Below are 12,875 nucleotides of genomic sequence, written 5' to 3'. Positions count from 1 at the left end.
TCATTCTCATAAAAGATATGTATCTTAAATTTTGATGTTTCATTTAAAAATAAAAGTTAATATCCTAAAATAACTGGGCCACAATAGTTTTGTTTTGTTGAGCATAGTTATTTAAAAGCTGTAAATGGTGCATTTGCTGGTGTTTTTTTTCAGCGGTGGATTAATACACATTTGGTGATTCATTGCATTTACAGCAGAATATGATGCAGCATGTGGGACTGTGGGTGTTCATGATAATGTCAGACTGAGGCGTGTTGATGCATTTATCACCGTTTTGGGGAAACAATGGTGTTTTATGACATAAGAATACACAACAGGCCCCTGAGCACAGACATGTAGAAGCCCCCCCCCCGCACACACACACACACACACACTGAGGATGTTGCCCTCAAACTAAATAAACAAAAATCAATTAAAATTGGTTTCCTTTTGCTTCTCTTTGTGGTTGTTTTCTGTTTTCTTCAGGTGATTGTTTTTTTCTCTTTGTGGTTATTTTGTATTTTAATGATTATTTTGTGTCTCTAGTAGTCTTTGTGTGTCCCTTTGTTTGTGGTTGTCTGTCTGGTTGTGTTGTGTCCCTCTGACCCCCGCAGGCCCCTGGGATCTTTGTCCCTTAGGCGTCTTCAGTTATTCAGCCATCAGTTTTGTTGTTTTTCTGTCATTTGTTGATAGTAAGAACAAGAGAGAGACTCAGTGGAGCCCATACCTCCGTCAAGGCCCAACTGTCCCCTGTGACGCCACATTTAAATTCAATAGATCCATATTTGGACTTGGATCTGCACCAAATTGCAGCAGTTGATCAAGATCCATCCAAGAAATCAACAAACATTTTTGAAATACATCTCGCAATTGTTAAAAACTCCTCGAGGGGAGAAATCCCTGATCTGGGTTCTTCCTTGAAAATGTAGAATATCTCCAGCTGTAACTGTAAATGTATTGTTTTCCAAATTAGCTTTTCTGTCTTACAAAGACCGGAATTGTGTTAACTCTTCTCAAACTATATTTTATAATGCATTACCATATTGACAAGATATTTGCATTCACTATCCTTTTTTAAAACCAAACTGAACTTACTTGCAATCACAGCACCACACCTCTTCCAGCAGGTTTATTTTGCTCTTTCCAGCCTCTCTGTGGCACATTCTGCCTTTTATTTGATTTTTTTATAGCAACAAACTTCTCAACCAAATCTCCAATGGCAGCAGCTGTTTTAAGAAAAAGCCCAAACTCCCACAGCCCAAAAAAGAACCAGGACACAGGTGCAAAACGCTGGAGAAAAATGAAAGTATTGAAACACATACAAATCATATCCCGGTGGTTTAGAGAGCGCCGATCACTTCTGAAGATTTACGATGCCACCGCAAAGATTTTGTCACAATATTTCTAACGTGGGGAGACATCTCAAATTTATCGCACACATATTAATTTTGGGAAGTAGCCGGTGTTGTCACTTATTGATCAGCGTGTTTTTTTTCTTGCTGTCAAGGTGCTGTATCTGCTGGGGGCGATGTCTCTGTCCATGGCGCTGCAGCTGGACCGTCATGGTCTGTGGAACCTGCTGGGACCCAGCCTGTTTGCTCTGGGCATCATGGCCGTGGCCTGGGTAAGAGACGTTCATATGTCTGCAGCACAGTAAAAATTCTAATTTAATTATATCAGAGGAGATAAGAGATTACTGATTGTAAGAGGGGAATTCACATGTAACACAATAGTCCAAGAGGAAAACAGATAAGGAGCTATTTGATTGAAATTAATTATTGTAGAGAAATCCGAGGGGAATGAAGTTATAAAGCTTTATACAACGTAGTCATTAAATGGTTTGAAATAATTGTCCTATAGAGCTCAACAGTGTGTAAAGATAGATACACCTAAATCAGCCATTATATTGTAATCCTCTTAGGTTGACTCACCACTTGAGTTCCTGAAATAATGTTATATCCTCCTGTAGAACCCACGAGTCCCTGGGATATTGTGACTCTTTAAGAAAAATGTGTTTTATTCGCGATGTCAATGAGAAGTTCTCCTCTACCCACAATCCTCAGGTGTAATAGAGACGTCTCTGATAGGTGGAGCTCGCTGTTGCCATGGAAATGTTTACCACAACAAGTTTAATTCAAAAAGAATCGCTGGGATCAGCTAATGGGAAGTGTAGTTCCTTTACTCTTAAAATAATCATGTACTCATTAATCTCGTAGCTGCTCCGCCTGGTTTCAGACTCAAAACTGTTTTATACTTATTTTCAGAAATGTCAATGGAGAAAATAAATGGGAAATTTACTGTTTTAAAAGTGGGCGGTCACTGTTATGCTCTATTTATTAATAATCCAGAAAACTACCACACATGAAATCAATAAATATTTAATGGTGGCACAGGTCAAATTCAATAACATAATTAAGCATTATAAAGTTCTTAAGACTTTTAGCTTGTGAACTTCCGAAATCATTTCTACACAGTGAACTTAAAAATCTACAGCTGCTCTGTGAGGGATATTTCTGAAACTGGATGAAATATAATTATTCTAATACGTCGTGTGTGTGTGTTTGACATCCATGGACATGAAGATGAAACATGTCAACACCGTCTCTCTTTTGTTCCTCATGCCAGCAAGTGTTCAAAAACCCCATAATCCATCATTTAATCTAACACGGGACTGGAACATGTGCACGGCTGTACAAACTGAGGGGTTCCGACCAATGGAGCTTCTTTACATTAGCATGGAAGGGGCTTTAAAAGTTTTGCAGCCTGTGGGTATTAGTCACGGGTTGTAGTTCCATTATAAGTCAGCTTGTACTTTCAGTGACTCTTCGCCGAGTCATAATGTGCTCCCTGAACTGAGAAGATAAAAAATAATAGTCTTTCAGGCAAACGTTTCTGAAATAAGAAAAAAAAAAGAAACGGCAGAAGACGAAGCCTTTAACACCAAACCTCTGACATGAGTTTGAAAACATGGTTAGCGGCTTCCTGGGAGAAAGCTTTGCATTGAATACAGCGTGGGAGTTGTAGCTGTGAGTTATCTTCCCTGTGAGCTGCAGGATCCTACACAACAAGAAAACTGTGGAGGATGAACTCCTGTTTAATTCCACCATGTAGACCCTCTGCCTTTAGCACCAAATACAGGAGACAGTGTATTTAAGCACAGATGAGATTCTTCTTTTACTTCTTCTCCTTTTTTTTCTGGAGTTAACAACAGCTCTTCAGAATTCACCAGCTGCATCATTCAATGTGAGGGTATTCAGAGGTTTACATAACTGGCTTCTGCTATTTAACTGGTTTTCTGTGGTAATTCAATATCTGGATGGCTCATTGAAATATGTTATTTAATGCTTGTCTGGTGTCACATCTATAGAATGGAAATACACACTAGTTTTCATTCACTGACAATGAACTGCACTCTGTCAGATCACAATAGCAAACTCTGCACAGCTGCTTTTCCGTGAAAGCTGCCGTTAGCGTGGTGTTCCCTCGGATCTCATGCTAATGCAGCGTTTCTGTAACATTTCTGTAAAATCAACCTGCACTCGCGCTTTGATTGCTTCATAATTTATCAGCTGTTCAACAGTGTAGATCTGCATTTCAGCATTCTCCTCCCCTCAGTACCCCACCCGCCCCACTCGGCCTCTGCAGCTCCCGAGTTTGAGTGCCGCACATCCTCGACAAGAGCCCTTTCATTTCAACTTGTCATGTTTCTGCAAAGCCTGGCATTCTGAATGTTCCCAGACACAAACCGAATTAGATCAGTCAAGCGGAGGGCACAGAGCGGCTGCTGCTGCTTTGCAGGGGTTGTCATGAGCGGTGAGAAGACGAGTGAAGAAGCTACAACTGCCAAACGTCCCTAATTCTCCAAAAAGTCAATGAGCGAAAAGCCGTCCTGCTCTGAAACTGTTTGTCTAAGCTGCGACAATGAGGCTTTTCCAAAGGAATGGGGACAGCCATTAATGATTATTAGTCTTTAGCCTAGAATGAATACAGAATAATGATTCAATCAAAGCCATTTTCCTGCCTGAACACATGTAATTATCTCTGTCATTCATGAAGGACTTTTAATTTCCCTCAAATGAGTCGTCATTTTTAATGATTCGTGAGGAAAATGTTATAGGGGATCAGTGTTTATAAAGCGATGACAATAGAGTCTAAATACAATCAGGAATCACTCTCCAGTTTGACTGTTTACCAATGCAGGGGCCACGCCTTCAGCAAATTACCTGGATTAAACAAATAAAGACATTCGTGCACATGAGGTGCCGAACACAGCTCGAGCATAAATAAGAGAACAACCCAATCGAGTGATAAAATGAGAGATTTAAAACATCTATTAGGGGCTTAATGCTGCAGCAGTTTGCATAAATACACATTTCCGTCATTAGAACCAATAGAGATTCATGAAGAGTGGAAGTGAACTGTCTGCTGCTGCCTCGCCCAAATCCCACTGCTCTTCATATTTGAATGACTGCTCCCTGTGTGACCTCCCACTCTCATTTTTTAATACAAATAAACCATAAAGTGCTTTTTATGGGTCCTAATAAACTTCTAGAACGAAATTTTGAATCTAATTTACACGCCTTCGGAGGTTTCTTAGGAAGGTCGATTTCATTTGTGACTAATTACAGGACATTTTTAAATGATGGTGCAGCTTTTCACATAGACAAGAGAGAGTGCTTTAAAACTGGAGTGAAGTGAGAAGCAGAAACACAGGCAGAGGCTCAGAGAGGACCTGGTGTGAACCCAGCACCTCCCACGTCTCCACAACGCATATATAGCACTGACCTGCACTTCAAGAAAGTTCAACATCCTGTCAAAAGGTTTTCTTCCACTTCTCTTTCAGAGAGCAGCTGTACGCTTCAGCTCAGCTCTGCCACAGGCGAGCCTCCAGCTGAGCAGAGGAAACCGAGCTCCTCTTTCAGGCAGTTTTATATCGTTGCTCGTCATGTCGTTGTTTCGCTCGTTTACGATGATAAATCTTAATCTTTCACGGGAGATTCGCAGATGTAGTTCACACTGTTAAAGGGCTGAGAAGGATTCATGCTTCCTGACGTCTTCTGGGTTTTCTTTAAACTGAAATGTGCAAAATTTGACAAAAAGAAACTCAAAGACAAACACGTCATCTGTGTGTTTGCTTATGTGCAGCCTGGAGAAGCATGAGGGAACCAGTCAAATGAACCGTAACACAAAGAGGAATGATTTTCTGCTTCTGGAAATTAGAAGTAATCCAACAAATAAATGAAAGAACTAGAGAGAACAGTTCTCTGCCTCATGAAACCAGATTTAAATTCACTAGGTCCAGGTTTTTAATTGGATCTGCACCTTATTACACACACTCATCAATATTAGACACTTAAACCTGCATGAATTATTCTTAAAGAAATCAATAGTAATGTTGAAAAACACAACAATCTCCCAATTCTGAACATTGTGAAACAAATTCCATAATCAACCCTCTGATTCAGATCAGCACCAACATTTAATGAGATCCTTCATTCCACAAATGTTCATGGAAATCAGTTGAGTAGTTTTTGCATTATCCTTCAAACCAATAAACAAACTATTGCAGACAGAAAACATAACCTCCACGACAGAGGAAACAAATACATTTCCAAGTATTTATTATTATTTATTTCCTGGGTTTGCAAATGGATCTCAGATCTCTAAGTTACTGGCAATGCATCTAGAAATATTCTGCTCCCATAATCTCCACCTTACTCCACTCTTCTGTTTTTTAAGTATCATCATTTCCAAGTAAACCATGAACCTATAACTTCACAGGCTTTTCCAGGAAACCTTCTTAAGAGAATATTAAGAAATGTATTGAAAATATCAGGACAACACTTACAACAGTTTATATTTCAAACTTGTTGTTGTGCCGGTTGTGAAACATTGTGTTGTGTGTTTGTTGGCCCGTCAGACCGTGCGCACCGTCCGGCGGCGGCGCTGCTACCCGCCGACCTGGAAGCGCTGGGTGTTCTTCCTCTTCCCGGGCACCATGATCGCCACGTCCGCCGTGGCCCTCTACGCCTTTGTGGAGACGGAGGAGAACTACTTCTACATCCACAGCATCTGGCACATGCTGATCGCCGGGAGCGTGGGCTTCCTCCTGCCCCCCCGCGCCAAGACCGACGCCAAGGTGACCCCGCTGAAGCGCAGGCGGGGCTGCGGCTACCAGCTGTGCGTGAACGAGCACGAGGAGCTGGGCCTGGTGGACCCGGCCATCATCTCCATCAACAGCATCTGCACCAGCTGATGAGCTCCCAGCCTTTGACCTTAGAGACACGTCATTGCCTTCTTTCACTTGGGGAATTCACACACGGGAAATTAAGCCACAGAACTTCAACAAGTACTGTAAATACTTTGATGCGTTTGTGAAACACTGAGTTCCTTTGTTTTTTTTCTTTTTCTGTTGTTATTGTAATTGCTATGGTTACAGCTGTAATTATAATCTATAGGTAAAGTTGTTCTGATGAGTCTTGGGTGTACAGTGACACACTGTTGTTTGTGAATATGTATTTAAAGTCAAAGCTGAAACACTGCTGCTATCTGACGGTGACTGTAAAACTGCTTCTGTTGGTTATTTATTGGTGGTCTGGTTAACGGGGGCCAGGTATTGTACTGTCGGGGCACAGGTCGGGGCGGGGGGAGACGTCAGGGTGGGCCGGGGGGGGTTCACATTTATCAAGGGCACGGCTTTTCTGAACTTCTTTTGAAATATATCTTTTGCACTGAGACACAAAAATGTTATTCTGTCAAATTTTATAACAATACGAACGTCACAAATGTAAAAAAAAACAACAACTAGTAGTCGTGTGGAATGTTAGATTGTCTGTTTTTCTGCGATTGCAATGTTTTCTCGCTTTTACACAAACGTGCTGATTGTTCTTTAACGGGAACCGTTCCAAAGTCCGGCCGCCTGCTGAGAGAGAGAGAGACGCCGGGCGGAGGCAGGATTACTTCACAGACCTCAAACCAAGACCTCACCTCCCTGTTCTTTTTCTGACAGGACCCGTGTGACACCACATTCATAAACAATAAATGTTTTTCTTTCTTTGCCTCAGTATCACTTGTGCTTTCGGAGCTTTTAGAGAGACGAGGCGCAACCGGTGGAGCCTCCCCTGCAAAAAGACATCACACTGCAATTCCGTGGCCCTTAATGGAAGCCGGTGGTGCTCAGACAGTGAGATGAGACGCTGTCAGCAGCATCCTCCCAGGAATAGAGCGAGGGATAAATAATTCTCCTCCAGAGCAGCAGCAGCATGACGGCAGCATCAGAGCAGACTGATATCCAGCCTCTCTGTGTTGTGATGGGAGGAAAAGAGGGTTTTCTTTGCCTTATTCTTTATTAGGTGAGATGCGTCTTTATTATCGGATTATTCCAGAGCAGATAAAATAATTCATTCTTTTGGCAAATATATATATTTACACACGACGACAAGATTAGAGGCACAAAGAATCAAGACTGGGCGAAAACCTATAGGATGTGCTCTCACCTACTGTACTTTAATACAGATGAATTCCTGATAAAGCTGTTTCCATTGACGTGGTTCTCTGTCAGACAGTGAATGGAACAGAGTCTGAAGTTCTCATTGAAAGTTGCTTCATTAATACTACATGTTACCCAGCAGGCGCTTTCAAGCTATTTCCAAGCTGCTCTAAAAATATAAAATCCTGATTTCATAACCATGACGTTGTTTTTTACCAAAGCACCAAACACACAAACACACACACACAAATATACTCTATTTACAAGTCATTAAAATGTGTTTTAGGTGATCAGATTGCAAAACAACTCAGTAACTGGTCAGGGACACAAGTGTAAATGCAATTGCTTTTTCAATCAACATACAACAACAACGTGTGCGCCATAGTAGCTCGCAGCCATTAGCCAGTAAACACCACAGACAGATGGTCGCCATGACAGCGTCCCAAAAAACTGAAGCCAAATCATCTTGCTCCGGTGGCTGGACGCAGTACAGGTCATAAACCCTGGCTCCTCCATGTTAGCGGATGGGAAGTGGACAAAACCTTCAGAGTCAAATTACATGATAAATTGGTTTCACACTGATTCATGGTCGAGTATACATTATTGATTTAGCTAAATTTGGATTTCATTAGTTATTTGATGCTGTAAAAACAGGGAGAAACATCATGATTGACAGCTGAGACTGACCTGTGATTGGTCGAGTGCGTGCACATCAGCGGGACCTTGATAAATATAAACCAAAAATAGAAATTATCAGTGATGTTTTTTTGAATGTTCTGATTTGGCTGAGCTGACAATCTGACAATAAACCAGAGATACTGATGCTGGTGCTGAACAAACTCACCCTTAATGACCCGTTTAATTCAAACTGTAATCGCTTATTTTACGGACGAGGAGCGGAAAGAAATCCAATTCATGATTTTTTATCAGAACTGCGCCAGTTAATTATACAGAGATTCTCTTCTCTGAGTGTTTCTGTTGAGTTTTTAAAATGTGCTGGAATGAAATCACTGAGGGTTTTTTAAAGTCGGTACATTAACCTCTCGGCTCGTTGCTCTGTGTCCAAAAGTGAAGGAAATAAATGACAAATTATTCTTAAATAGAATAATCTTTATATAATTTTACTGTATTAAGAAAATGCTACACAACAAATAATATATCCTTTATATCAAACAACCTGTTTTTAGATCAAATCACATCAAATTGAAACCCCTGCTCTAAAAGGATCCCGCTGTTATTAAAAGGAACAATTTAAAGTAATTGAAAACTGTGGTTAAATCAACAGCAACCTTTGTGCAGCTCTGCAGTATTCTGTGTTTTAGGGCCATGACTCGGTCAGTCCCCAGCCGCTCCAGGGAGAAAGCCAAGAGATGGAAATTCATATTATAAGGGACTCAGTATTCCGAGTGTAGACTGCTCCCCAGTGTGGGAATATAAAGGGCCTGTGACTGCACTTAATGAGACAAATTAGACCAAAACGACAAGGTCTTAGATATTGAAATTTCAAACAGTTTATATCCCTGTAATTCCACCGCACATGAAATCAAAGCAAGTGCCTTCTTTGTATTCATGGATGCCCGGCTAACATATCTAACAGGATTATTACTGTGACACACCATAACCTACAGCGCCAGAGCAATTTCAGCTCCTCCTGTTTACAGGGCTGTTTTTGTCCTTGGGTAAATCCTGCAGCCTGAGCATAGACCCACTGTACACGGCTGAAAAACCACGAGCCGCACTTTGTCAAAACACAACGTTTTTATACATTTTAATTGGCTCTTTACGTGAGTTTTTATTATGTTATTACCATAAATTCTGCCGTTCACATGCTGCTGGTCTATTTCATTCTTGTTAAGATAAGAGCTCCTTCATGACCGTCTTCACCGAGCATGTCAGCGCTGAGTGCAAGTCCAAAAACAAGGTTTTCACCAGGCAAAGAAACCACTAAATGTAAAGTAGAGCAAAGATTGGACTGTTGGTTATTAACTCAGCAGGTGGTTGATCCTAAACTGAAGAACTGAAGAGGGGAAATCATGAATATGAGAGTTCTCAATCTGCTGTTGGTGCTCGAGGAAAAGTCAGGGAAATATTAATGTATTTCCTTTCGATGAATGGTTTTCCTTTGGATATTTGTATATTCAGTCACTGAAAATCAATGAAATCATCTGATAGATAATTAAATAGATTATTATAGATAGAATAGATTTAGTGGTGGACAAACCTTCAGACTGACCTTTCCATACCTGGAACATATATATGTTTTCAACTTTTGTTGACAGCCAGTCCCAACCAGACACTGTAAATAAAGATGGATGACGTGTTTCCACTTCATCCATCAAGCCAAAATATCCTGGATGCGAACGCCGCCATCTTTCTTGACACATACTTTGACTTTTTACTTTGATCCTTGTCCCATCTGCGAACATGGAGGAAGACTCTACAGCTTCAGTTTTAGGAGCTGTCATGTCGTCCATCTTGATGGAACATTTTTTTCTTTTTCTTCTATAAACACTTCCTATAGTTGCTATGAATTTTGTTCAGGAAAGTGATATCGACAGTGACACATGTACTGATTAAAAGATTTGAATCAGAACAGTTAATCCTCAACACATTTACTACAGATCATGCACCGTCTAACACGCAGCACACTCATGAATATAAAGTTTCCGTTTTTAAAATGAACCCCACAGACGGGCGGAAAACAGATTTGTGAAATAAAAACATACTGTATGACATTAAACTTTCATTAAACATAAACACATCACAGAACAGAAGCTTCACAGCAGTAAACTATGATGAGATACAATAAGTGGACAAAACGCAGGACGTAAAAGAGAGAGTGAATTTAAAGGAACCGTCACACAATAACAAAGCAGCCGCACAGCCACAAAGTTATATTAATTTGAATGCTAATTAGCCAAACGTGTTGCTGTACAAGAGTTCAAGTCGACAAAAGGCAGCAGACAGAATTTCACAGAGGAACAAAAGATGCTTCCCCAAGTTGCACGTACACCTGTCAGAAAAGCTGAACGCTGCAGAGGGAGGACTCCGGGAAACATGACAACTCATTCCAAACACGGACAAACCGCCTCAGTGAGGAAACTGCAGCTCAGCCTTGAAATTCACTCACTTTAGAATTGAATTTCTGCCTCATAAACAATAAACACTGCACATCACAGGCCTCCCAAAGCTGGGAATTAAGGTAGAATTGCAATTTGGTCGCCATTTGTGTCCAAGGCCAGCGCAGAAAGACGCCTGCTATGATCTACGGCGGAAGAAACGCCGACGGGATGATTGATGGACAACCAATAAGGATTCATCTCAGCCTCTTTTCTCACAGAAGGGTTTCAATTTGAAGAAAGCCTAATGTCCCCTACAGTGTCTGTTGCCTGCCATTAAACTTGTTGGTCGATCCGTAATGATTTGGGCGTCCATCTGGCGAGAGTCCGGGGTTTGTTTGTTCTGTGAGATTGCATAGCAACCAGGAAATATGAGGTTGTTTTATGAGACCAGCTGCGGTCCAGGGTGTAGACGCTTCCCCATAATGATGCTGGGTTAGTTTAGATTAGGTTAATAAAGAATCTGTTGCAGGTTAATAAGTTTTGCAGGAAATAAACGAAAGCTTTTGTTTTTTTTAATTTTTCATATTTACCTCCGGGAAGGAGATCATGTTTTCCCCACTGACCGTAAATAAAAAGGTTTTCATCCTGTAGGTTTGTTTGTGTGTTTGTTTATTAGTTAATCATAAGCTGCTAAACGGATTTACTAAATTGTGTTGGAAGGGTGGGACATGGGCCATGATAGAAGTAATGTTTGGTCTGGATCTGGACCATATGGACTCTATATAAAGATGGACGACATGACTGCTCCTAAAAGTGAAGCCAAAACAGCTTGACTGCCCCCTGGTGGCTGGCTGCAACACAGGTCACAAATCTGCCTGCCGTATGTTAGTGGATGGGAGATGGACCGAAGCAAAAAGTCTAAAGTACACGTCGATTACAGTTTTCTAAAAAAATGGTTTCTGTCATTTCAGGCAGTTCACGTATTCGTTTTTTTTGATATGTTTTGTTTTAATTGAGTTGTTTGATGCTATGAAACCGGGTTGACACATCATGATTGACAGCTGAGACTGACTGCTGATTGGTCGAGGTTGTGTATCACCAGGTCCTCGCCATTCCGCCGATGTTTAATATTTGGAATATTTTTACTTCATTTCTGGATGGTGGAAGGAAGTGGTTATGTGTCGTCCATTTTTATATACAAGCTCTAGTTTGGACAAAGGCACTAATACAGGAATTATTTCAGATTTGTGCTGAATTCTTTGCAAATTAATTAAACATCTGGATCTAGCAGAGTTAAATGTAGTTTGAATAGGATGTAGGCTGGTGTGATATGGTAACACATACACCTACAAACCTGTAACTACCACCAATGTAGTTAATATGGACATATATAATATGTATAGCTGAGATAATATGGACAGATTGTATGTATCTTCAATGTTTTCTAACTGTTAAGTGTGGAATTAATATGTAGGGCTTTGGTGGAAGTATATGCGCTCTATTGAGGCTCATGCTGGTTTCTCAGTGACTCTTTCATGGAGACGTCAAGGCGTTTCCTCGCTGTGTTCCAACAGGGCGCAAAAAGATTAGCTTTCCCTGCTTCTTCATGATATCACTCAGTTAAATTGAGCTTGAAACAGTAACAAGCCTCATTTGCCTCACGAGCCAGACATCCTGCATAAAGTTGTGACTTAAATATAAATGAGAGATTAACGAATGTCCATGAGGGAGATTAAAAAAAGTTCCGGAAAGGGAGCGAAATCAGTAATGAAGTTGATTCAGGCGCCGTGGCTCTATCAGAGGAGGAAGAGGAGCTCCAGCAGCAGAGAGAGCACAGACCGGAGGGAAAGCTGAGCTTCATCTCGGCTGCTGAACTAAAGGTTGCAGGTTAAATGCTGTTGAGGGAGAAGAAGCGCTGCAGAGAACCTTCCAGGTAAAGGCAGGAGAAAGAAGACTGCTGAGTTTCAAACCTCCAAGTGGGCTGGTGCACATTAGTACCTATCGTGGTTTGCAGAGGCTGGAAAGGACGAGGGTTTAAAGTCAATGCACAAACCATCTCAAGTGAAAACCTTTGTGTCTAGTTATCTCTTACAGGAGCTTGTGCAGCCATGACCCACAGGTCTGATCACGCAGTTTCTATCAGTGTGCAGCCGATCGATATCACACATAAAGATCCTCTGGCAGAATCCTGCTGTTCCTGATCTCTCATGGCTCCTTGCTGCTGTATTAAATTGTATTTACTTACTACAGTGACCTGTTTTAACCCCAAAGTACTTGTTAATCGCCTTGAATGAATAACTTTGTTTTTAGCCACACTAGCAGCACAGCCCTGAAGGCACCACGCT

General features: G+C 41.1%; 1 protein-coding gene across 1 annotated transcript in view; it reads left to right on the top strand.

Annotated features, from left to right (window-relative positions):
* The window catches only part of tmem8b (transmembrane protein 8B), a 32,279-nt gene extending 26,044 nt beyond the window's left edge, over positions 1-6,235 (top strand). Inside the window, exons 13-14 of the mRNA XM_061071935.1 lie at positions 1,487-1,603; positions 5,900-6,235. Coding sequence (XP_060927918.1) covers positions 1,487-1,603; positions 5,900-6,235 — 453 coding nt within the window. The remainder of the gene's footprint in view (positions 1-1,486; positions 1,604-5,899) is intronic.
* The last annotated feature ends 6,640 nt before the right edge of the window (positions 6,236-12,875 follow it).

Source organism: Limanda limanda, chromosome 5 (assembly GCF_963576545.1).
Source record: "Limanda limanda chromosome 5, fLimLim1.1, whole genome shotgun sequence".
Taxonomy (NCBI): domain Eukaryota; kingdom Metazoa; phylum Chordata; class Actinopteri; order Pleuronectiformes; family Pleuronectidae; genus Limanda; species Limanda limanda.
Note: the sequence above shows the minus strand (reverse complement) of the source record. Positions and strands in the feature narration are given on the sequence as shown.